Source organism: Hippocampus zosterae, chromosome 9, assembly GCF_025434085.1.
Source record: "Hippocampus zosterae strain Florida chromosome 9, ASM2543408v3, whole genome shotgun sequence".
NCBI lineage: Eukaryota > Metazoa > Chordata > Actinopteri > Syngnathiformes > Syngnathidae > Hippocampus > Hippocampus zosterae.
In genome coordinates, this window is record NC_067459.1 from 22,545,106 (window position 1) to 22,570,164 (window position 25,059).

Genomic DNA, 25,059 nt, shown 5'->3' on the forward strand with positions numbered 1-25,059 from the left:
CCCACCCCCCCTGTGTGGCCCCTCGCCTTGTGTTTTGAGGCTTGGAGCAGCTAAGCAAAGAGCAAAACAACACGGGTGACCTTTCGGCGCGGCTAACGTTGATGGTGATGATGATTGCCGCTAATGGTGCTCACCTGTATCACAGCCGCAGATGTGAATGGTCAGGGTGCCCGTGGAGCTGAGCGAAGGGGGGCCGCTGTCACCCACCAGGATGGGCAGGAAGTAGACGTTCTGCTCGTGGCGGTTGAAGCCCGACCGCTGCGTGCGGACGCCGGCGGTGGTGTCTGGGTTGTGTGAGAGGGGAAACCGTGTCAACGTTAACGCGCCTTCCAGCCAGTTTTCCGAAGACACTTGAGAGTACGGCAGGCAAAGCAAATAAGAGACCCCTTTTTCGGAGGTGGGCAAGAGTTGCCATGACAACCGCAGTGACGCTCTTTGAATCTCCTGTTGAATGGAAATTCAAGATTTGCAAGATTTATCCTGTGTGGTCCCCCCCCAACCCACCCGCCCCCGCCCCTCATAAACGAACATAAACGCACGGGGAGAAAATGAGCAGAACCAACAGAAATGAAAGATCAGGGCTTTGTGTAAGAAGTCCTCCGGACGGAGATGGATGGACGAGAAATCCCGCGGAGGCTTTGACAAATAGATCCGGAGCAGCTCGCTGGGCACACTTGCATAGGAGATATCGAGCAATCCATCTTCCAGAAACGTACATCAGCATTATCCATGCCGCACCGGTGTTCCTCTGGCATGCGACTAAGACAATCACTCTTTTAGCGCTCGTGTGCAGGGACGTGACACCCCTGAACTTGTTCTTTGGACTTTGGCACAGCTACATTTGTAAAGGTTCTTGACAAAAAAAAGACCTGAACACAGAGGATTTCGTACACCGTAAAGACAATTATTGATTTTTTTTTCATCCATCCATCCATTTTCTAATCCGCTTATGGTCACTAAGGTGGCGGGCTTGCCAGAGCCTGTTCCAGCTGACTTTGGCCACTAGGCGGGGGACAACCTGAACCCGTTGCCCGCCAATTGCGGGGCACACGTTGATGAACGACCATTCGCGCTCATTCATCTTCTGAGCCGCTTGATCCTAACGAGGGTCGCGGGGGGTGCTGGAGCCTATCCCAGCTGTCTTCGGGCAGTAGGCGGGGGACACCCTGAATCGGTAGCCAGCCAATCGCAGGGCACACAGAGACGAACAACCATTCATGCCACACTCACACCTAGGGACAATTTCGAGCGTCCAATCAGCCTGCCATGCATGTTTTTGGAATGTGGGAGGAAACCGGAGCACGCGGAGAAAACCCACGCAGGCCCGGGGAGAACATGCAAACTCCACACAGGGAGGCCGGAGCTGGAACCGAACCTGGTACCTCTGCACTGTGAAGCCGACGTGGTAACCACTGGACTACCGGGCCGCCCCATTCGCGTTCACACTCACAGAAAAAAAATTGGAGTGTTCCATGAACCTGACATGTATGTTTTGGAATGTGGGAGGGTACTGGAATACCCGGAGAAAAGCCACACAAGCACGGGAAGAACATGCAAACTCTTCACAGGAAGGGTGGAATCCAGGAAATCAAACCCTGGACCTTTGCAACGAGGCGGACGTGCTAACCACCGCGCTGCCCTATTGAAACGATATCTTGAGTCAGTTTATGTTCTATTATGAATCAAAGTCAAATTCGATCCAGTCTGTTTTGAAGTGTGCAAGGAGAGAAATAACGCAAGAGAACGGATGACAAAAAAAAAAGTGCTCACGCAGAACAGGTTCACAATTTGGAACGCTAAAACTTTTAAATGATTTAATTTCATCAAAACCGAGTGCTGAAAAATCACTCGTGTCGCCCGTAAGCGTCGTGGCAAAGAATCAGCGGAAATTGGTGGAGCTGACGCTCACTTTTCCCTGACGACCGCTGACAGCATTAAGCGTGTTCATCAGCGCGACGGTGTTGGTGGACGGTAAGTTGGGGGCCGGGGGGGTAGTGGACGGGGGGGTCTCCTCTCTTTTCTTCTCTTCTCTTCTGTTCATCATGGCGTGTGCGGAGGCTCGCAGACGGCATGACGAGGAGAAGATACGACAGATTGAAAGTGACAGGTTGACAAATGTGTCTACCGGAGGAGGCACGGGAGAAGCCAATAACAAGAACGGGTGGGAGGATTACAAAGTCTGTGCGTGTGTGTGTGTGTGTGTGGTTCCCCCCTCCACTCCACCCCACCCAACCACACACACACACTTATAAGTATACAAGGTTCACTGTAGCGTGGGTGTTTTTGATTACCTTGGGTGGCCTACCGCATATAGAATGCAAACAAAGCCGTGCGCTGGGTCGGCGCAGCCGGCGACCTTTGCATATACTTAATCAGACACGTACACGCCGCGTCACGCTAGCGCAGCGGAAATCACACGTGCTGATGGATGTGCGCGTGAACGTATACGTGCGTGCGTGGGTGCGTACACAGCTGGAGGAAGCTTGAGGGATGCATCTTCCTGCCCATTTGTGCGTGCGTGCGGGTTCACGCTCAGGCTGCATCGGGCCTCGCTCGCTACCTCAACCAGCGCGGTGACATTTTCTCCATAGCTCAGGCTGCTCCGGTGACATTTTCCCGGTGTCACATCAATCTTGATTTAGCCGCGTTGTCACGTTGGCTTAAGTCCGCGCCTTTAATCGAGAATCTGCCCACGTGTTTTTTTTTCTTTCTTGTTTTCCGAGAGGGCGAACCAGGCGAAAGGATGTGCGGCACAGCGATAAACAGTCGCCTCGTATGAAGTTGGCGAAAAGTCAATCACCGGATATTATGCTCCGGGTGTATATTGAGTGGAGCTGTCAGTCATCTTTGTTACGGGAATAGTTGTCGTCATCTGGGCCGCGCTTTGCTAACTTTTACACGCAACGACGTGGAGAACCGGGACATGATAACTCCAAGAAGAAAAACAAATGGACACGTGTTATGTAAAATGGCGTGTAGACAAATAGTTGGGCCGATAGTGTAAAACTGAAGAATAGAGCCACGCCTATTAAGCAGGCAAACTGCCTCTTGTGTTCGTGCTGGTTGATGCACATGCTAACGCCGCCAATCAAAATAACGAGAATGTACGACTCATCAAAAATAAAAACGGCGGCGGACGCATTTTAGTGTCATCTCGATTGAAGCCAATCACAAGCCCATCCATATTTATATCATCACAGGCTTTTTGCATCCCCCCTCCCCCCCGTTCGCTTGCTGCTTTGATTAGGCTTGGAAAAGAGCGGGAAATATGCAAATAATATCAAAAGAGATTATGTCACAAAGGTCAAGCATATTGTGATGTTACCGGTCGCAACTGAGCGACGAAAGTTTTTCGAAGGTCTGTGCACCTCGCAAATGTATTTATTTATTCATAAATAAATAAATTTATTTATAAATAGTAAACATAAATTTATTTATTTATTTATATTTATTCACCGATAATAAATATATTTATTTATAAATAATAAACACAAATGTCGCTATTTGTTTATTTGTATTTATTTATTCGCAAATAATAAACATATTTATGTATTTATAAATAATAAATAGAAATAAATATATTTATTATTTATTTATAAATAATAAATATAAATAAATATATTTATTTATTTATTTATTTATTTATTTTCCAGCAGAGTTCGTTCAAGGTCGCAAAGATGGCGCCCGGAAAAAATGTTTGCAACCATTAAAAAACTTTGTCAAGGTCTGGCGAACGTCTTTGCAGATTTGTGCCACATTTCAACGGACCCTGACCCAAACAAAACATTCTCTACGTGTAAACACACTCGCAAGTGAGATACGTGCTTGAGTAATTATCCGTTTTGCGGCTTTTGGCTTCACGCGCTCACCTTTGATGTCCCACAGGTCAAAGTGTCGATTGCCGGAGGCTTCCGGTGCTAACGTGAAGTAGAAGTGATGTCCGGTCTGAGGCTCGTCTTTGTCCACCACACTGATGGTGTGAATTATCTACGGAGAGGACATGCGGAAGATGAAACGGTGTGTGAGAAAAGGGTCAGAGCCACACAATGGTTGCATCCGCATGGAGTCAACAGAGCCGGCACATTTTTCCAAACAACTCGAACGAGGCTTGAATGAATTTTGGAGTCCAAAGGTTTTCGCCGAAAGTGCCACCGAGGAAGTCTGAAGAAGTCAGTTACATATTTCTGAGGGAATCCGCCTAATAAAACTCGATATGGTCCAAACTCTTCTAACGCCTCACTAAATAGGTTCCCGGAACATAAAGCGACGGCCATTTAAACTCGGGCTGCAGTATTCACTTGAGAGAGAAGCAAAAATGCAAGTGGGAGAGAGAAAATGAAAGGCACAAAACCCGGTTGGGGTGTCCTCCGGCAATCTTCTACAAGAAGAGTGATCCCCCCGTTCAAAGATAAAACTCTACTGTGATCCAATTTGGAGAGCTCTGCGTGGACACAATGAGGTGAGATACAATTTGCGGGGAGCCGAACAGACATCAAAACATTCCCGGAGAGGCTGGCCGACTATTCATCCTTCTTCTCTGCAGACGTCATCCGATCCTCTGCGGGGCTCGCGTTCAATAGTCGGCCACAAATTCCTTGCTGGAATGTCTTCCATGTGCCAAAATGAAGAAACAACGCGACGCAAGTCTATACACACGCACACACACACACACACACACAATAATAACAACCTCAAAACAAGCCTGTGTATCATTTTCAAACTATTTCCTAACTACAAAATTGATTAAAATGAGAACAATCATTTACAAGAACGGAACCCCCCCCCCCCCCCCCCCCCACACACACACACACACACACTGACAAACAGACATGCAAAACCACAGGTGTGAAACTCCGGTCATGGAGGGTCCTCATGCTGCATGTTTTCGATATCCCCCCGACCCCCCACCCCCACCCCAACACACCTGATGCAAATGATCGGTTGGCAACAAGCACTTAGAAACCTGATATTGATCTTGATCACTTGAATCAGGGGTGTTGGGGGCGGGAAAGGTCAAAAACATACACAACAGTGGCCCTCAAGGACTGGAAGCAAGCAGTTAAGCACGTTAAGTTAAGTTAAGTTAAGTTAAGTTAAGTTAAGTTAAGTTAAGTTAAGTTAAGTTAAGCAGGCATTGCTTACAATCCGGGCGCCATTTGGAAATCTCGCGACGGTTGAAAGCCAACACCTCGTTCGTCACCATTCACATTTCTCACCAAGTGGCATTTGGTGGTTATACTCTGTTTACGGTATCGCGGAGAACGTATTTTCACATTTGCGCAGCCCGTGGTCAAACATTCAGGCGAGCGTGTCGGCTGTGACCGGACGCACAAAAAAAAAAAAAAAAGTCTGAGATTGAAAATAGGGTTGTTCAGGGAAAGTAAAGGAAAATAGGATTGCAATTCAACCAACGTGAAGGACGATCGCTGTGTCGAGCCATCCGCAGATGATCTGCGTTCGGCCATCGGCATCATGTTTGATGTTTGATTTATTGATTGATTTTTTTTTTTCCCCCTCCACCCATCCCAATGTGCCAAGTTGGTTGATTTCTGAAATACACCGTCTGAGGTTTCATTAAGCCGCAGCCTTTCCCAGTAGACCGAAGAGGGATTGGCATTTAACCAGAGGCCGAGTGCGATTGATGATTTAATGGCAACTGATCCGGCGCCAGCTGCGTTAAAACCAGCTTTGCGGACCGCTACACGGCCTGGCGCGCTTCTCTTATGAAGACGTTTGGAAAAACAGTTGAATAAACGTCAAAGTCCCACACTGCAAGCCAATTTTTTTTTTTTTGTGTGTGTGATCTCTCACACACAAACAAAAAAAACTCCAGCACTCCTCTGTGATCCATACAAGCTCAAAAGTCAGATCCATCCATCCATCCATCATCTACCGCTTATCCGGGGCCGGGTCGCGGGGGCAACAGCTTTAGCAGGGAAGCCCAGACTTCCCTCTCCCTAGCTACTTCTTCCAGCTCTCCCCGGGGGATCCCGAGGCGTTCCCAGGCCAGCTGGGTGACATAGTCTCTCCAGCGTGTCCTGGGTCTTCCTCGGGGTCTCCTCCCGGTGGGACATGACCGGAACACCTCACCAGGGAGGCGTTCAGGAGGCATCCGAATCAGATGCCCAAGCCACCTCATCTGGCTCCTCTCGATGTGGAGGAGAAGCGCCTCGACTCTGAGCCCCTCCCGGATGACTGAGCTTCTCACCTTATCTCTAAGGGAGAGCCCGGACACCCTGCGGAGAAAACTCATTTCGGCCGCTTGTATCCGGGATCTCGTTCTTTCGGTCACGACCCATAGCTCGTGACCATAGGTGAGGGTTGGGACGTAGATCGACCGGTAAATTGAGAGCTTCGCCCTTTGGCTCAGCTCCTTCTTCACCATGACAGACCGATACAACGTCCGCAAAGTCAAAACAACGTCAAAAGTCAGATAATAGGTCAAAATAGATCTCATCTTCTCATCATTCTCCAAAGCCCTTTTAGGTCGGTGCCGATGTACAAGTCAAAAAGTGGGCGGGAATGGGGATGGGGGGGTGGGGGGAGCGGGGGTAGGCATCATAAGCAGAGGACTAATATGTCCGAAGCAATGTACGACGTGAGCCTTGATCGTCAGCAGGGGCGCTCCTCTGAAGGCGCCGTCTGTGGGTGAAGCCGAATGTGCTGCGAGGAAAACCGCCGCCGTTCTGAGCACGGGTGCATCGAAAATTTTAATGAGCTGCATACATTTCCCTGAAAGAGAGTCGAAAACTCTACACTGAAACAACTTTTTTTTTTTTAATTGACTCAATTTTATTTCATCAAGTGAGTAAAAATCATTTGGATCCTGTGACATTTTTTTTTTTGTTGCTTATGCATCTACTTAAAAGATGTACCTACATCCAAATGAATTGATTTAGCAGAAAATGGATTCCTATCTATACATGACACGGTTGGTTTCGATTGAGTCTTTTCGCCCCGTGCGCCGCAAGCTACGGGAATAGGAGCCCGAAACGCGGGTTGTGCGTGGGAGTTTATCGAGCAGCTCGCGCAGCTCCCTCAAGCACAAATCACCTAATTAGATTTCCATCCGCCGCTCCCCTTTCATGACCCTCTTAAATCTCCTCATTTGGTTGGGAAGCAAGAGGGGGAGACTTCCCAAAAGTCCAGCCCGCCTGCTCGGGACCCGTTTGACCTTTCAAGGTTGCGAGAAGAAGACAAGGCGTGTCCCATATCAAGAGAGCCATGGAAGGTACCGGTAGCTAATAAATAAAACGCATGTCATGAAATGATTAAGGGGCATTCATTTCTGAAGGCTTTTTGTCATATTGACATATAATCTCGAGTGGCAGGATTAAAAAAACGGAACTGATCCAAAGTCAAGTCAAAATTTATAAAGCCCTTAATCACAAAAAGTCTCAAAGGCAACATGATAAGCTACACTAAGAAGAACGGCTCATGCCACAAACAGTCTCGTTTGCCTTGAAACCATCAGCCTCTGTGGCTTTTAGTCTTACCTGAAAAAATAAATACATACAGTTAAGGTGTGCGTTTATCCTTATTTTGGGCTCATTTAGCAATTTGGGGTTGGTCAGCTCATGACTTTATCCAAGCGAGGAAAATGCTCTTTTGCTAGCATGTCCAGCAATTCGTTTTTCTTCTCAGTATGAGCACTTTGCAATTTCATAAAAAGATGGAAAATGTTTTGTGCACATTTCTCCCACTGTGCCACGTCATACCAAAAAAAAAATGTGCATTGTCTCGAAATGAAAATCTAAAATGAATGTCTACTTTTGTATTCATGTCGTTTACTGTCGTTTGTTGTTGTTGTTGTTTTTATGTTTCCTTAAGGGAGCTAAATCTGTACTTTTGCTTTTTTTACCCCCCATTTCTTTGAGAGAATCTGCATCCGTTTGCCATCTCCGGGTTCTCTAATTTAAATGGATGCGTTGTCCTGAAACATCTTTAGAAAAGTAATATTCCTCCGATTCTTCTATTGGATTTCTGTACCTCATCCACCATCTGGCTAGTGTGCACACAATATACCGTATGCTTTCATAATATCATTAGAATGCACTTTTGCACTTTGGATTCATATTGGTTTTACCAAGAGGAGCTTAGCTAATAAGACCAAGCATTGATTTTAAAGTGTTTTGGACACCCGGAGCGCCAAAGGAACTGCGGTCAAAATGAACATTTGGTAAGGAGCAGGAATTTTCACGTCGGCACTCTGTCAGGTTGTCATTTTCAGTGGATTGATTGGAATGATTCTCTTCAAATCGATGCCATTGGAAACATTTTATCACTTGGTCTTCAACTTGTTGTCACCTCTCTTTCTATCATGATCAAATTCATTCATCATTCATTCATCTTCCGAGCCGCTTGATCCTCACTAGGGTCGCGGGGGGTGCTGGAGCCTATCCCAGCTGTGTTCGGGCAGTAGGCGGGGGACACCCTGAATCGGTTGCCAGCCAATCGCAGGGCACACAGAAACGAACAACCATTCACACTCACACTCACATCTAGGGACAATTTAGAGTGTTCAATCAGCCTGCCACGCATGTTTTTGGAATGTGGGAGGAAACCGGAGCACCCGGAGAAAACCCACGCAGGCCCGGGGAGAACATGCAAACTCCACACAGGGAGGCCGGAGCTGGAATCGAACACGGTACCTCTGCACTGCGAAGCCGACGTGCTAACCACTGGACTACCGGGCGGCCCTGATCAAATTCCAATTCATATTTAAAGGAGACAAATACGTTTTCAAATTTCTTCTGAATTTCACAGACAGACTTGCACGCCTGCGTGACAAATACTGTGTATGTGTCACCTGTTTGGGCCATGGCAGATATTGCCTTAATTCACTTTTGTGAATTCAGTGAAAAAACAAGACGCAACGCGTCTAAAGGTTCTGGATTTGTCGGCCCAACTTTATAGACTAGATAGAGCTGGTTGAATAAAGCTTGTTGTGGGTGACAGCTGTCAGCCCGTTTGTAAGGCACATTCAAAGCGAAATTACTTTTTGGCATCAAGCTCAAAGTGCGCTGGGCAGAAAAGCAGAAAAAGGTTGGGAGAGAGACAGAGAGAGAGAGGGAGAGAGAAACCTTTGCAGTACTGTAGTTCAAGGGCTTGCCATGCCTTTAGCTTGAAAAATGTTATTGCTCAGATGCAGAGAATGTGAAAAATTATGTTGCAGCATTGGGAGAAAAAAAATGTATCCTTGACATTCATCAAATGAATAGGAAAACAACATACTAGCAACAGACAATAAACGCCCGTGAGTCTGAAATTGAAGAGCAATAAAAAAAAATTAAAAAAAGAGTCAAGGCACTTGGACTTTTCGTGTTAGTCGAAGATATTCATCTTTAATCCCCAAAGCTTTTTCAGTTCTAAATTTTCTGATGTGGGGTCACCCTATTTATGACTCTGGGGCCCCCTGGGGGACCGTCCTGCAGAGCAGCCGGTCAGTCAAAACAAGTCTTCCTTTGGAACGAGAACACCTTTGCGAGAAGGAGACGTCAGGCACGTCGAACAATTTGCTGATATCCCGCCACCCAGGACCGTCTTTTACACTGAAATATTTTCAACTTTTCAACCTTTTGGAATCCAGCGCCCCTCAATGTAACCTTTGCCAATGAATCAGAATCAGAATCAGAATCAGAATCATCTTTATTGGCCAAGTATGTAGAACACACAAGGAATTTGTCTCCGGTATAACACGCTGCACTAGTATCATCGTAAACAACAAAATCATTGAACCATTTTAGAGTAACCAGTAGTTTTGTAGTACCATTTTGTGGTGCAAGAAGAGTGACTATGTCAGTGACTGTTTAAGGAGTTAATGGCTAGAGGGAAGAAGCTGTTTAAGTGTCTGCTGGATTTGGTGCGCATGGATCTGTAGCGTCTGCCTGAGGGGAGTGGCTGAAAAAGGTGGTGGGCAGGGTGCGGGGGATCCAGGAGGATTTTCTGTGCCCTTGTCTTGATTCTTGCAGTGTGCAAGTCCTCAAGAGTGGGTAGGGCGGTGCCAACGATTTTTTGAACCTGACCCGGATGACCGAGAACCTACTCCGCCGATACTCACTCTGACTCCCAAAGTCTTGCGAGAACATTGACAAAAAGCCCGCCGAATATCACCGTCAAAGACCGCACACACTGCAGACGCATACTAGCGATCGAGTCGCGCTATGTGCCGCACTCCAGGAGACAATCTCGGCCCATTTGCACGGACAACAGCCTTCTGTGGAAAGGTTTGGAAACTCGTTGCGGGCAATTTGACAGTTGATTTGGTTTGCGTTGATGTGAAATACAGCAGGTGTTGTGTGGGCTCTAATACATTCTGCCAGCGTCTCGGGCCTCAGACGCTCGGCACTCGGCAAAAGCGGCGTGGACGCTTTCAAACGTGGATGTATTCAGTTATTTTTTGCTTTTCGCGGTAGCCAGATGGAACGGAGAGGAGCGAACGTTCTCGGGGTGCCGTCAGGCAAGGAGGAGATGCTCACCGCATTGATTTGACTTTTACTTGAAGCAAAGGAACTATTTTCTTTGTTTATGAAGACATTCAATCAGATGTTGGCCTTTGAGATTCCAAAAGAATGATGGCAGATTGTTATACTCGTTACACACACACACACACACACACACACACACACACACACACACACACACACACACACACACACACACACACTCTTGGTGATCACAACACCGAGATGCGAAAAATGCTCACGCCCTGCTTTCTTAGCTTCCCATCGGGAGCATCTGAAGTTTGAAATTGCTCCAGAATCCCCCCCCCCCCCCAAAAAAAAGATTAGAAGGCCAAAGGACACGAAATCAATTTTAAAAACCACTCTGACTTTTCATTGACTTCTCATGTGTGTGTCAGCAATGATTTTCAGGTTAATCAGTTCCTCACATATTCATTCATCACTTTGGAGTTTAGTTATACAGTTCAAGGCTGCTCCTTCGGTTAATGAATCGCTTCCAATTGATCTTATCTTGGTTTGTGTCATGTTACGAAGTGGTGGACCCCAGAAAGCAGGCAGGAGGGAGGACCAGGTTGTACTTGACAAACTGTATTGATAAAAACACAGAAAACTAAATCCAAAACAAAGTCCAAAATACCAAACAAAAATCATGACTGAAGCTAAAACCTAACAGTGACCGAAACATGACTGAAATAAACAAACAAGGGCGAACGGCATAATCACCAATTGGTGTGCAGCTGCAGGGGGAGCCCTACAGTGCCACCTGTTGGTCACAAACCAAAACATGACAGTTTGTCGTGTTCGGAAAAAAATTACGCGCCTACACTGGGTTTGTGAACGCGGCCACTTATGTGGTCTTGGTGCAGACGGCTGCATGACAATGTCTCGAAATAAGTTTCAGACAGATTTCCGCTAGTCTATCGCTAACCTATGCTAACGCAGTGCTACATGGGGAAAAAACCCAAACACTTTTAATCCATGTATATTAAAACAATCCGATGAAAATCAGCAAGAAAGGTGTCAAAGGGGAAATCAAGCCCAACTTGAACTTTCCAAAAGTATGTTTTGCGGCTCACAACACGCTATTCTGATCAATATTGTTTTTTGTGAAATATGTATTCAGCGGAAAAATCCGCCCGCTCTCACGGGGCTGCCATTTTGCCATGTGCTGACGCTCGCAATCGACTGAAAATGACATCACCATTCCAACTACCACACGTGAGTCTGGATTTTGAAATCAGCAATTAATTTGAACGGAATTGCGGCATTTTGCCGTCCCCGCATGCCCTTTTGTCAACTTTCTCTGCTCTGAACGCCTGCGAGCTCAGCCGACGCAACCTATCCCTCGCCCTTGAATCATACGGTATTTCAGTCGGACCACCGTAACTTTTGAAAATAACTGGGAGGGAGGGGGGGGGGGGGGGGTTGTTGTCCCTCAGGCTGCCTCCCGTGAATTCCTCAGAGACTGAAAATGAGTGCTGGAAAGCCTTTGGCCAAAGGCAAATACATTTTCATTCAATCCCAGCAGCAGCAGCAGCGGCGGCAGCAGCAGCAGTCGCACCCATCTCCACAACACCATAAAAAGTCAGAACAGACAGGTAAAAATTGATGCGAATAACCTTTCATATGCACCCCCCCCCCCGCCCACCACCTTTCCGTCTCCCCTCACGGGTGCCTCCGGTTGCCACGTAGGCATTTCCGTGTATTCACACGGAGAGCTTGCAAAATACGGTTTTTGGTGCAGGATGTCTAATCAACTCAGTGTGATTAACTGAAGGTTAATGCGGGCTTCCTCCGGGGCGGAGGGAAGGAGGTGGAAGGGGGAAAAAAAAGTGCCGGGTGGCGGCGGGAGTTGGGAAATGTAAGCGTTTAAAGCCCCACGGATCAAGAGGAGGACAGACCCCGAGCCTCATTACACATGTAAATACGCCATCCAGCATGGAGGCGGCGCTGATTTTTTTTTTTCCTCAGCCGTGTTTTTTAATTACCCCTTTGTTTGAAACATGTCATTGGGTCCGAGTTAGCCCAGGGCATTTCGACTGTGTGTGCGTGCATGTGTGTGTGGAGCATAAAACACCCGAATAACCCCTTGAATTTTTTATGTTTTATCAGCAAAAAGAGCAAGAAGCCATTAACGTGGAAATGGTCTCACCTGGGCCTGTGACTTTTCACACTGTTTCATGCCCCAAAATAAATTCCTTTGTCCTTTCTTTTTTTTAATTTTTTATTTTTTTTGTAGCTCACTCTTCTTGCTCTACTTGGTGCATTCAACTACTAAAACTCCATGACTTACAACTACCATCATAGCCTGTCTTATGCCTAGTCTTGGGATTTTCTGGGATAACCTGTGACCTCAGAGATCATATTTTCCAAAGCCTGTGTTGATGTAACTCATTTCTTTACAGATTGGGAAATATATGTGCCTTTGACCAAAGTTGTGGTTGCCTGCATGTTGGGAAATTGATGCTAGTTTGCAGTGAGCATGTCAATGGGATTTTCCAGTGACATTAGCATTAGCAACCGGTGATATTTTGAAAACGAAACATGCGGAATCACAAACTGTCACACGCTTGCTGCACAAGCAACACCTTCGCACTGACGGGCACAAAGAAAGACTGGAAGAGTCACAGAAATGCATAGAAGGCGACATTTTGGAAAATGAATTGCCGTGGCATAAATGAATCAAAAACTTGCTTTGATTTTTAACGCCGTGCTGCCGGGAGCGTTGATCTAAAATGAATGGAAAATGTACCTGTCCCGCCTTGGCATCTTCGCATATGGAGGCTTCGTAGGGTGTGGCCAGCTCAGGGGGATTGTCGTTCACATCCAAAATCCGAATGCTCACAGACGAGTGCGACGCCATGGTGTGGTTATCTACACGGAAAAAGAGAAAGAGCAGCGGTCCGTTGAGGCCTGTGAGCCTTGCATCGCTAACATCTCTGTTGACCTTTCACTTGGATCAACGCGGCTATCTGCAGAGGACTGTTTGATTTCGCGAGTTAGTCAGCGACTGTGTGGACCCGCAGCACTTTGGCCGGTACACACTGTCAAAACGCTGACATTGACAAAGGAGTGCAGAGATGCCAGCGTGGTAATTTAGCTTTGTGGCTCACTTCTGAAGGGTTTTTAATGTAACACTTGGAACCTGGATGCAGTGTTGGGAGGAATGCAGTTTGACTCACTGTGTTGTTTTCAAGTTAAAACAAGATTGGGAATGCAGGCTTCATTTTGCCTTTGAGATTTTATTCCAATCTGTTTTATTCTGTTTATCATCATGTGAATTTTCATTTCTTGTTAATTACCATAAAATGGACACCAATTCTTCCAATGTTCGCATCCAGCGCTCCACTAATATGCCGAGTTTATGTGGAACACGTAGTGACAGAGGCATTTGTTTTATTCATTAGGACATTTAAGCTCGATCACACAGGCGCAAGAACGCATGCACTCGGGCGACACTCTTAATGGACTAAAATGTCAACGTGGGAGGTGTGAGCATGACATAATTAGCACAATCAAAAGCTACTTCAAATTACTTTGACATCTCCTTGTATCTTCATTTGTCCAATGTCCTCACAAAACATGTACAGGAGGCGCCTGAGTGAGGACACCAAGTCTCCCTCTCTGTCTCTCTCTCTCTAAAGAAAATACACACACACAGACACACACTAGATTTGTGTGTCTGTGTGTGTCTCTGTGTGTGTGTGCGTGTGTTTGTGTTAGAGACAATTTAAGGTTGAAGATGGAAGGAAAATGAGAGAACATTAAGCTAAATGAGAGGCATGTTACCTTCAAGTGTTGGCTTGATATCCTGCTTGGTTATAGAACATTTTTAGTGAATAAATCAGAAGTCACCACTCAGAGCACGTACCTATAATGAGTGCCAAAGCAGCCATTTTGCAGGAAAGTCACAGATTGCAGGAAAAAAAGTCATTCACTGCATTGACGCAAGCGTTTTAATTCCACAAATATGGTAACAATTTGTTGCATTCCCTCATGACAAAAGCCTCTTTCTTGTGGTGAATTTGAGACATTGCAAAAAGAAACAAACCAAAATAAGCAAACCAAATTAGTCACTAAACAGACTGACAACTTAATTAATTAGCACTCAATCCCCGACCTACCTACCTACCTACCTACCTACCTACCTACCTACCTACCTACCTACCTACCTACCTACCTACCACCCTAAGCTAATGAGCTAACTACAAAACTAGCAAGCTTTATCTCTGGCTACTAGAAGAACTAATTTGCTAATGGGCGAACGAGCCGGCTAGCAAGCTAACTAAATAAATAACTGGCTATCCCGCAAAGAGACTACAAAGCAAACTGGCTAAGGTGCTATCTAACCTACCTTGCTAACCAATGCATTTCCAATCTCACCAACTAATGAGCTAACTACAAAACTAGCAAGCTATATCTCTGGCTACTAGAAGAGCTAATTTGCTAATGGGTGAACGAGCCGGCTAGCAAGCTAACTAAATAACTAACTGGCTATCCCGCAAAGAGACTACAAAGCAAACTGGCTAAGGTGCTATCTAAACTACCTTGCTAACCAATGCATTTCCAATCTCACCAACTAATGAGCTAACTACAAAACTAGCAAGCTATATCTCTGGCTACTGGAAGAACTAATTTGCTAATGGGCGAACGAGCCGGCTAGCAAGCTAACTAAATAACTAACTGGCTATCCCGCAAAGAGACTACAAAGCAAACTGGCTAAGGTGCTATCTAACCTACCTACCTTGCTAACCAATGCATTTCCAATCTCACCAACTAATGAGCTAACTACAAAACTAGTAAGCTATATCTCTGGCTACTAGAAGAACTAATTTGCTAATGGGCGAACGAGCCGGCTAGCAAGCTAACTAAATAACTAACTGGCTATCCCGCCAAGAGACTACAAAGCAAACTGGCTAAGGTGCTATCTAACCTACCTAGCTAACCAATACATTTCCAATCTCACCAACTAATTCATAACCCATCCACCGGCGAGCCTGCTAACTACCTCCCTCTCTGCTTAACTAACAAAACAACCTCTCGCCTTCTCATTTCCACACTTGATGTTGCAAATAATGGTCAGCTTTCAAGATGATGCAGTCTGGTTCTACACGATAGTTCCGAACTACAATAATAACAACAAAATTAATAGCGCAGTGATATAAATGGAGCAATCCTATTTTGGCGGGAAATGCAGAAATATGCGAGCCAACGGCTAAGCGAAAAAATATAACAGACACAGTATAGACGTATGGTAGGGCGCTCTGGTGCAGTCTCTGCACATGCCGTATCGGGTCCAGTAGTGTCACAGCAGCCGATGAGAACGCTGGCTGCCGCTAATAGTATAATCCTCACATCAATGCAGCTTTTTTTTTGTTTTTTTAATGGGCCCGTATTGTGGCAGAGCGGGAACGAGAACAGAAAGGCGGGAAGAGCTCGGCCAGGCAAAAGATATCATTTCTGTTCTGCTAATTTTGTCTCCTCATTCTGTCCCTGTCCCCGCTGAGCCCCAAAGAAAAGCAGCAATCATCCCATGTTACACATTAAACATTTCAATTTCCAGAATTGAAAACAGATGAAACAATGTAAGCATTTCCCACACTCCTGCGGCCCAAGCTGCCCGTTGTGTGACGGTGGGAGGAGGGGGGGGAGGAGGGACAACGATCAAGTGAGACGGATTTATTCATGTGGACCAAGTGGTGCTGTTCTAAATGTGTCTGTTGATGGACAAGAAGAAGAAAAGGATTGTGTTGTGTCGAGTGTTGCATCTTTTGTGGCACTCGCCAGCTGTTGTGCACGAGTTCCTGGGATTCAGTGTGCTGCACAGTGGCACTAAATTATTCCGACACAACTTTGGAAAAAGGCAAATAAAACATTTTTGAGAGTACACGCGCGTCTCGGACGGCCGCTCTAGCGTCTGGTCTCTCATGTCTTCCAGGTATCTCCAAGTATTTTTTTTAATCAACTTGGATATAAATATACTAGCTGGTTCGCCGCCCTCCGGGCGGCTCATCAGCTAGTTCCTGCGGAAGGCTGGTAAGGTGGGCCTTCGGCCCACAAAAGTGTTGTTGCTTGTTTCAACTTTTTGTTCATCTTCATTGCTTATCGCGAAAATAAAGAGATGTTTAGCTCTACTAAATAACTAACAATTTTATTGCAATGCTTGTGGGTAGACAACATTTTTTCGCTAAGATGCCCGCGCGATCGTAGTGAGCCACTGCCTGAGCGGCGCAGTGGCGGCGCGCAGTGGCGGCGCGCAGCGGCGGCGCGCAGCGGCGGCGCGCAGCGGCGCGGTGAAGTAGGTACGTTTTGAAAAGGGACAGACGGAAGGACAGACCGCGTGCGGGGCGACGCGCAATATATATATATAGATATCACATGACAGAAATATCAAATATATCACAAAAAATATATACTGTCTACTGACATATTGATGATCATATCTCAGATGCGGATTGAATATAAACACAATAAGGAGCCCGGAGTTCCAAGTAAGCATGGTGAAGCTGCATTCAGCTGTTATGCCGCACTCAAATGCAATACCCTGCTAACAGAAGTGAAGTCAGCCCTGAGTGTAAATGTTTTTGAAACCAATTTCAAACCTTTGCCATCATGCGATGGCAATACAAGGCACATTTTTAGGTAGGCGTTAAGTACGCCTGCTTTTTCACGACTCGCAGCTAGGCTGTGTCCAAATACGTTTATCCATATACAGTACAGGGGATCCGCCATTATTCATGAAATTACGCTCCTACGGGGGCCAAGGTTGAAACATGCCATTGTCTACCATAATAAAACAACATTTAAAGGCACAAATGTTTGACAGTTTAGGTTAAAATGAGCCGTTACGGTTTTGCAAAAATGTATTCTGCCCATGGCAGATAAATAACGCACACAAATCGAATAATGAAACAACATGAGATGCAATTTTGTTCTCTAAATGCTTAAACAAAAAGCCAGCGGAAAGCAAAACCACTCTTTTCCGTGGCAATATTCAGACAAGAACCAGGAGGGGATATCGTTTTGCCGCTATCAAGATTGAGCAGCAGGGAATAAGAACGTATCTCCTGATATCATCGTGATGCCCCTCATGTTTGTGGGCCCTGAGGTGTTTTCAAGGTGTGTTTCGGTAAACTAAATCAGGAAGACGCCTGATGCAGAATCTTGCTCTCGACTGATAGGCAAGACCTCGGGGGATTTAATTCCAGTGTCACTAACCGCCGTGACGGGTATGATTCGATGAGGACATTGTGGTTTATTATTACCTACATTTCTTCTAGATTAGATAATGGAAAGAATAAAAATGTCAGTCACTACATTCTGGAAAATACTACCAATGTAGAGCCTCCATTTGTCACATGGAAGCCAGAAGTGTCATCATTCTGTTTTTTGTTTAGATTCAATTTGGTTTTGTTTCATAGTTCAATGTCATGGTTCTGTTCCGTTTGTGACCAACAGGTGGCATTGGAGGGCTTCTCCTTCGCACCCGTTGGTCATCGTGTCATTGGCTTTCTCTGATGCAAGCACACTCCCACGCCGACCACTCAGCGTCAGAACGTCGTGTTGCTGTCACGTCGTTTTGCTGTTACTTTTGACTTTTGAACTTTTTAGGACTTAGACGTGCTTTCGATTTTGTTTTTTTCTGCCGTACCTCTGCAAGTGTTTTTGTTAATACGTGATGTTCAGTACATCGCGCACCTCTCGCCTGCCTGCTTTTGGGTTGTTCTCATCACTCCCCACATTATAAAAAGTAGCTTTTTTTTTTACCTCTTGAAGGGGATTCTTATGACCAAAACAGCCGATTTTCAACAAAGAACTCCCAATGCATGTGCATCCAACACAGTCTTTAAGGCATATTGTGCAGAAACACACACTTGTCACATTCTGTAACTGATCCATACATGCCTCAGTTGGATTGGACACGTCTCAGTTTTGACGTCTGTGTCGGGAGTACTTTTCTTTTCCCCTTTCCAGACATCTCCATTAGGTACTAACGTGTTGTCTGAGTGGAAGAGTACAACAAGATTGAGTCCTTGCTGGCCTTTCGAGGAGCGTCGCAGCGCAGAATTGTCCATTTCATCCCGCGGCCGTGACCCCTTGATTGAATGAGTCCCGGAGACAAGTCGCGACGACGCTTTACGGCACGCAGGCAACCTTTGTAAAAGAAGCACTCTTGCTGATTTCTTTCCTTGCTCTTAATTCTGGTTATAGCATTTAATGGAAAAAAAAGGTTTTCTTTGTTTGGGCATTTTTTTCAAGAAGTATTCCAACTGAGGCATCAATAAAGAGGAGAGGTTTTTTTGGGGGGGGGGGGCAGCATGGCCATTGAAGGCAGTGTCTTGTTGGTTTTACGGACATTCACAACGTTTCGCTATGTTAAGTGTTCAGTGACAGTTCGACAGTTTGCATTTAAATTAGCCACAAAACTTTGCCCTTAAGTCCGCTATAGCTTAATGCTAACACATTACGGGAATAATAATAATAATAATGCAATAGACAGTCTAATAAATAGAATTAATATGGCGGCATCATCGCAAGGTACAGATATTTTGAACACAAACGGTTGGGCATTAAATGTAGACAGAGACTAGTACAAGATTCTTTTGCATGTATTCTTTATCCTCTGTGCATATTGACGAATAATTCTGTAGCTTACAGAGTCACTGAAAGCAGAAATAAAAATCTTTCTTTGCACTCGTGTTTTATGTGCCCCCCACTAGTCCAAACACATTCTGCTTCATTTTGTGTTTGTGGACTAAGAATGCGGAAGATGAATCCAGCCCGTTTTAAGCCATCCAAGGAGGCTGACATTTCGCCACCTGCTGTCCACGACAACTGACGTCAAGGTGCCCGCAGGCTCTCGTTGCAAACGTCACGTGATGAAATCCAAAAAAGCAGATGAGCCATTTCAAGGCTGCGTTTTGTTTGTTATTTATTCGATTCTACTGCGTTTTGATCAAACACACACACACACGCACTTTAGGTGCCTGGGTGACAGCTATTTCATGTTGAGCAGAATCGTGTTTGATGATATAAAAATCAAACGGTGCACATTTATTTGCTAGACAATTTATGCGGCAGTGAATCTGCTTTTCCCTTCAACAGTGCACGAGATAAAGACTTTCCAACCGCACCTGTATCTCTCCTTCTATCCCCAGGGGGAGCCAACCTGTCTGGGTAAGAAGAAAAGAAAAGGCAAAAAAAAAAAAAAAAAAAGCATTTCGAGCTATGTGATATCATGCTTGCTATCAGAAAATTATATGTCAGTCTGACTTGGCTGGATGTGTTAGTGAAAGTGCAAAATAAGGGTTTGGCGAGGAGAACTTTTAATTGGATGAATGTGAAAATGAGCTGCGTGCGAACAATTTGCACGAGGCTGGAGGGGGAACGAGCACTGCGCCGAAGCGGTTGCGTGCCCGTTGACATTTAGTGCGCATCTTGCACTTTTGTCGTCCGGGGTTAATCCTGGGGCGCAGACGGCCGAGCGCTGGTCGCAAAGCTCTTGTCACTTGTCCAATCGAGGCGATACAATAGCTCAAAGGTTGCGAGAGGACGAGCGGTGTAATTAAAGGTCTTGCCGCGTGACTCCGGTTTTAAAAACGTCCTCAGACGAGTTGACCTCGTGGCATCCGCAGTCTTGAAGGAAACACATTATGCAAAACGGACTTCTTCATGTTTTGGATGCAAATAGTTGCAAAATGTGTCATCTCACTTCGGCTAATTTACAGAAACCGTCCCAACGCCAAGTTTCTAGAACTGGAATTTGGCAAGCGAGTCCGACCAAAGATTCAGATCCGCTTTCGGGCTATGGCCAGACAACACTGTCTGAAACGCGACGTCAAAGCAAACAAAACCCCAGTTTGGACGGACACAGAGATGAGCTTTTGATTAGCGGCACGCACTTGATTGCTCAGTGGAATCGTCGTCACGGTGGGGATGTATTTGCTTTTGCCGATGAAGTACTGCCATCGTGAAGGAAAATGCAATCCATGCAGTTTTGTGGAGCTTCTGCGTGCTTCGCATTTGGCAGCCGAATCGGTTAACTTCAGGGCTCGAAGTACAGCCCGCCTCCCGCTAGCTCCGCCCATATTCGTCATCGATTAAAAAAAAAAAAGAAAAAACGCCAAATCCATAATCGCCATTTTCCCACCCTGAACCAGTTGCCAGCCAATTGCAGTGAACTATAATTGGTGATCCCTATTTTGAATGCATTCTACAGACAGACGAAATGTTGCATCGCTGATAATTGTGTAAGCTCGCAAACAAAGGCGAAGAAATCCTGAAATGGTTTACTTTCGACTCCAATACGCTCGTCCCAACTTTGATACGCGACGCACAGGAGCCTCAAGCGTCTCTCATTAGCCACCCGGCAGTTTACCCCGTTAGAAAATGAGATCTAAACATTTCCGTGGCAATCACAGCATGAATACAAATGTAAAAAGTTGCATCCAGCGGTAATAACAACGTTGACACGGGAAGATGACATTCAAGACACTTTCGGAAAGGTTGCCAAACATGAATGCAATCACACTCCTAGTACGCTCGCAATTTATGCATAATAGGAAGCAATTTTAGTTGATTTTATTTTTTTAACGTGCCCAAGGAAGCATACCTGCTTCCACGGCTTTGACGGTGATATTGTGCCAGCCGGCTGTCTCGCGGTCCAAAACCTTGTCCAGCACGATGGCGCCCGAGTCAGGATCAATGTGGAAGATCATGTCTTGGTCCGTACTGTGCTCGATGGAGAACCTGCAGCAAAAGAAATACAACGTCCAGTCGATGAGTCTGTGGGGGGGTGGGGGTGGGGAGAAAGCCCCAACAGACCAGGATCAGTTTTATTTTTCACCTTTTTTTTCTTTATTGTCATTGTCTAATCCTATTTTAAATAAATCGACCGGCGTTGTGGACGCGGCTAAGATAAGTTAGAAAAACAACTTCCGTATCTGGCGGGAAAAAAAGGCTCCGCGGCCGTGAGTGCAATTTTCTTGGCATCGCTTGAAATCGTTCGACTGAGAATAGGCAGTCTACTGCTGGTTACTCTCAGCAAAAAGCGAGCATGAAAAGTAAACAGGGAGGCAAAAAAAATGAATGATGCCGACATGAGTCACGACACCGCTGGTAACTTTTCTTGCTGTTGCCATTTTCTTGTCTGGGCCCCAAGAGTGAAAATTGAGGATTTTTGTGGATTGCCGTGGAGAAGCAACTATCTTTCCTTTCCACAAATCTTTTGTTCCTTTGGATGACAATGTCTTTCTTTTAATCCACTGAGCTGCAACAGAAAAAAAAAAAACCTGACCGGCAATCGCCCATTCAACCCCCCCTCCCCACAATCCATAAACAAGGACTTATGTTCTTAAAATTTGACAGCAATCTTTTTTTTTCCATACTTGTTGTCAATTTGAGATCTTCTTCTGACAGGAGCAGCTGTCTGCCAGCTGTTTGATTTACCTGCTGGAATCTTCTGCGATGATTTGAGCTGCAGCCATTTGAAGCTTGTGGCAAAGCACCCAGGAAGCACTGCTATAAATTCTGCCACTGTGTGTTTCTCTAACCCCCCCCCCCCCTCCAACCCCACTCCCGACCCCCTCTTAACTCAACCCCCTTACTCAGGCTGTGTTAATATGCAGGCTTAAAGTGTGTACATGTGTGTGTGTATGTGTGCTAACGAAAGCGCCGGAGGCCGCTAGCTTGCCAACTTAGCCCCGTTGGTGGCTTTTGGCCAGTTTCCCCGTCCTCCCATCCACTTAATCACCCCATTCCTTTTCTACCGCCCGCACATGCACACACAGACATGCAAGGCACACACGCCTAGCCCCGTACCTGCGGGCCTCCTGTGAACGACAACCCTGCCAGTGTGTTGTACTTTATTACATGTGGAACCTGGGCGCCTCATGCATTTTTAATGGAGGTAATTTGCACAGGCCCCGTGAGTGTCAGTGTTACACTCTGTCAGCGACACTGTCTTAGCCCTTATCTACTCCCCCACCAGCCCCCCACCCCCCCTCCCTCCCGCGCCTGCAATTTCTCTTCCGAGGATGCCTAAACCCAAGGCCTTGGTACAGGAGATTACGCAGCGATACTGTCTCTTATCACCCACCGCGATCACAGTGGAAGAAAAAAAAAAGAGAGACAGACGATGAAGCGCCACCCATTGTGCGGTTTGAGATGGAATCGTCCGCCTGTGTATACTGCCCTGCCGGTGAATGATGAGCCTTTTTAAGATCATTTTTCATGTTGTAAATTTGGTTCCGATAAAAAAAAATGTACTGACAATGGTGAGGACAGAAAACGGTGTTGCTTTTTGCCCTCCTGTCATCATATTCAGCAGCGGGGAGCCACTTTGCATTGCGAGCCTGCGACGGCATGGGGAGGTGTGGTCTAAAGTTTGAAAGACAGTTCAGGCAGCCAATGGCAATCCATCCATCCATCCAAATCACAAATTTCCATACCTGACCGGTTTATTCTTCGCATCTGGGTCTCGGGCAGTGACGACGCCAACAAGCGCTCCCACTCTGGTGTCCTCCTGCACCTCCATGACGGTGCCATCGGCAGGTTGAAAGAGCGGGGGCTCGTCCACGTCCGACACGCTGACGCGGACAATGGTCTGGTCCCGGAAGGAGCCCAGGTCCACGAAGCGAGGGTCGGCGTGCTTATTCACGGCCTCCACCACGACATTGTGTGTGCGCTTACTCTCAAAGTCCAATGGCTGGGGAAGGAAAAGAGAGGGGGGGGGGGGCGGGAGGGGCCGGGGGCGACAAAAACAAAACAAGTGTGGTTTGTCTCACTTCTGGCTGTCAGACACCCTCATTAAGATGTTATTGAGCCAAAACACTGGCAACCTAATTCACCCTGCTGTCACTTTTATTAAACAAAAACAGCAACAAAGAAGTCAGATAATTGTGCACATTCCCCACAAAGGATATTGGATCACGCCTCGACAGAGCGAAAACAACATCATCAACATTTTCTGCGGAAAAAAAACAAAAACAAATGCATGTCGTGTCAAGATGTGAAACGTGACAATGGAACTTTCTAGAGTCAAACAACTTCAAACCCCGCCCCCCCCCCCACCCTTCCCAGCATTTACATACACCTGAAATTGGCCAAGTAAAAATTATCCAAGGGTTGAGCACATGCAAAATGGCCAGTCTGAAAAATTCACCTCCAGTATATTCTACTTTTGCCTTCTCTGCGCCAAAGAAATGCCAGTTGGGGAGCATCATTGAAACTTCCAAACCATTTTGTGGTTTCCAATTGTGGCACGCACCTTCTTGATGGAGACGACAGCCTCTTGGGTCATGGCGTCGGTGGTCACCTTGAAGAGCTCGCCTCCTTCCTGGATCAGGTAGCTCATATCCGTGTTCTCCCCCATGTCCGCGTCCGTGGCGATGACCCGTCCCACCGGCGTGCCGATGGCGGCGCCTTCCGACACCATGAACTGGTACATCTCTAGCGGATGGGACAAAAGGAAGAACGTATTACGACCAGACAGAATAAAAATGTCATGTTACAAATTTCATAAAAGCAAACAAAATAAAAGGGCTCATAAGAGGGCGAATCATGAGAAACACTGAATTCCTTTAGCGGCATTCGACTTCCATTCCCCCCGCCCCGCCCCTTTTTTTTTTTTTAATCACAATGGACTAAATTCCGAGTCTATGAGAGCAGGGAAATCATTACTCTTGCGAGGTTGATCCCTCCAACTGCGCAAACACAATATAGCAAGATGTAGCGGTTATGAATACAGAAATACGAAAAGATGTATGAGGCATATCAAGTTCAATTTGGGCCGGAATGATTCTGCTACTCAAGCTGTAAAAAGTAGAAAATCTAAAAAAAATATACTATATATATATATATATATATATATATATATATATATATATATATATATATATATATATATATATATATGAAGAAACAATTGCGTGTTAGCAGTCGCTAACACGCTAACACGCTTAGCTAACACGCTAAGTCGTTTCCTGTTATATGTCACGGTGGACTTCTGGCGTACAAAAAAAAAACCGCCCCTTTTTTGTTCGGGGACTACATCGTGACCCGCATTGGAGCTGCCATCCGCTATCGGGTTGATGAGCTACTTCGAAGAGCATTTGTTTCGGGCTGAAGGGACATTTCATTTGACTGCAGAAGCTAAATTAAAATAAAGCAGCCTAGAGCGGCCACCTCATTGAGAAAACTCGTCAAGAGAACACTCGGCTATTGCATTTCTTTGGCCACTACTCAACCTTTGCGATTACAAATCAACGGCATTGGTGCATAAGATCCATCAAGTTCGCATTTGTTCTTTCTGAGGTAAATGTCCACTTTTGGAGACCTGAAATTTGCAGTCGGACTGGGATCCGAAAGTCATGATACTCATTTTCAATGCAAGCAAACCTTTCGAGATGATTTTGTTGCACTGATTATGAATCCCACCTCAATTTTTTTCTCGCACATCAGGTTACCATCATAGTATTGAAACATATTTATGAATTACGGTTTAGGTTGAGCAGCATGTTTTTCCCACCCTGAAACGTCTTAACTAGAAAAGCTTTGAGGTCAAATATAAAAACAAACAAAAAAAGGAAAATATCTC

General features: G+C 45.8%; 1 protein-coding gene and 1 long non-coding RNA gene across 6 annotated transcripts in view; one reads left to right on the forward strand and one right to left on the reverse strand.

The window, feature by feature from the left end:
• The window catches only part of LOC127608076 (cadherin-22-like), a 185,671-nt gene that overhangs the window by 12,890 nt on the left and 147,722 nt on the right, over window positions 1-25,059 (reverse strand). For all 5 annotated transcript variants that reach the window (XM_052076964.1, XM_052076965.1, XM_052076966.1 and 2 more), the window contains 6 exons: window positions 23,731-23,912; window positions 22,913-23,169; window positions 21,076-21,212; window positions 13,216-13,337; window positions 3,870-3,987; window positions 135-284 (listed from right to left, as the gene is read on the reverse strand). In XM_052076964.1, coding sequence (XP_051932924.1) covers window positions 135-284; window positions 3,870-3,987; window positions 13,216-13,337; window positions 21,076-21,212; window positions 22,913-23,169; window positions 23,731-23,912 — 966 coding nt within the window. The remainder of the gene's footprint in view (window positions 1-134; window positions 285-3,869; window positions 3,988-13,215; window positions 13,338-21,075; window positions 21,213-22,912; window positions 23,170-23,730; window positions 23,913-25,059) is intronic.
• Window positions 1-25,059, forward strand: part of LOC127608118 (uncharacterized) — a 321,393-nt gene that overhangs the window by 5,080 nt on the left and 291,254 nt on the right. The gene's annotated exons all lie outside the window — the stretch shown is intronic.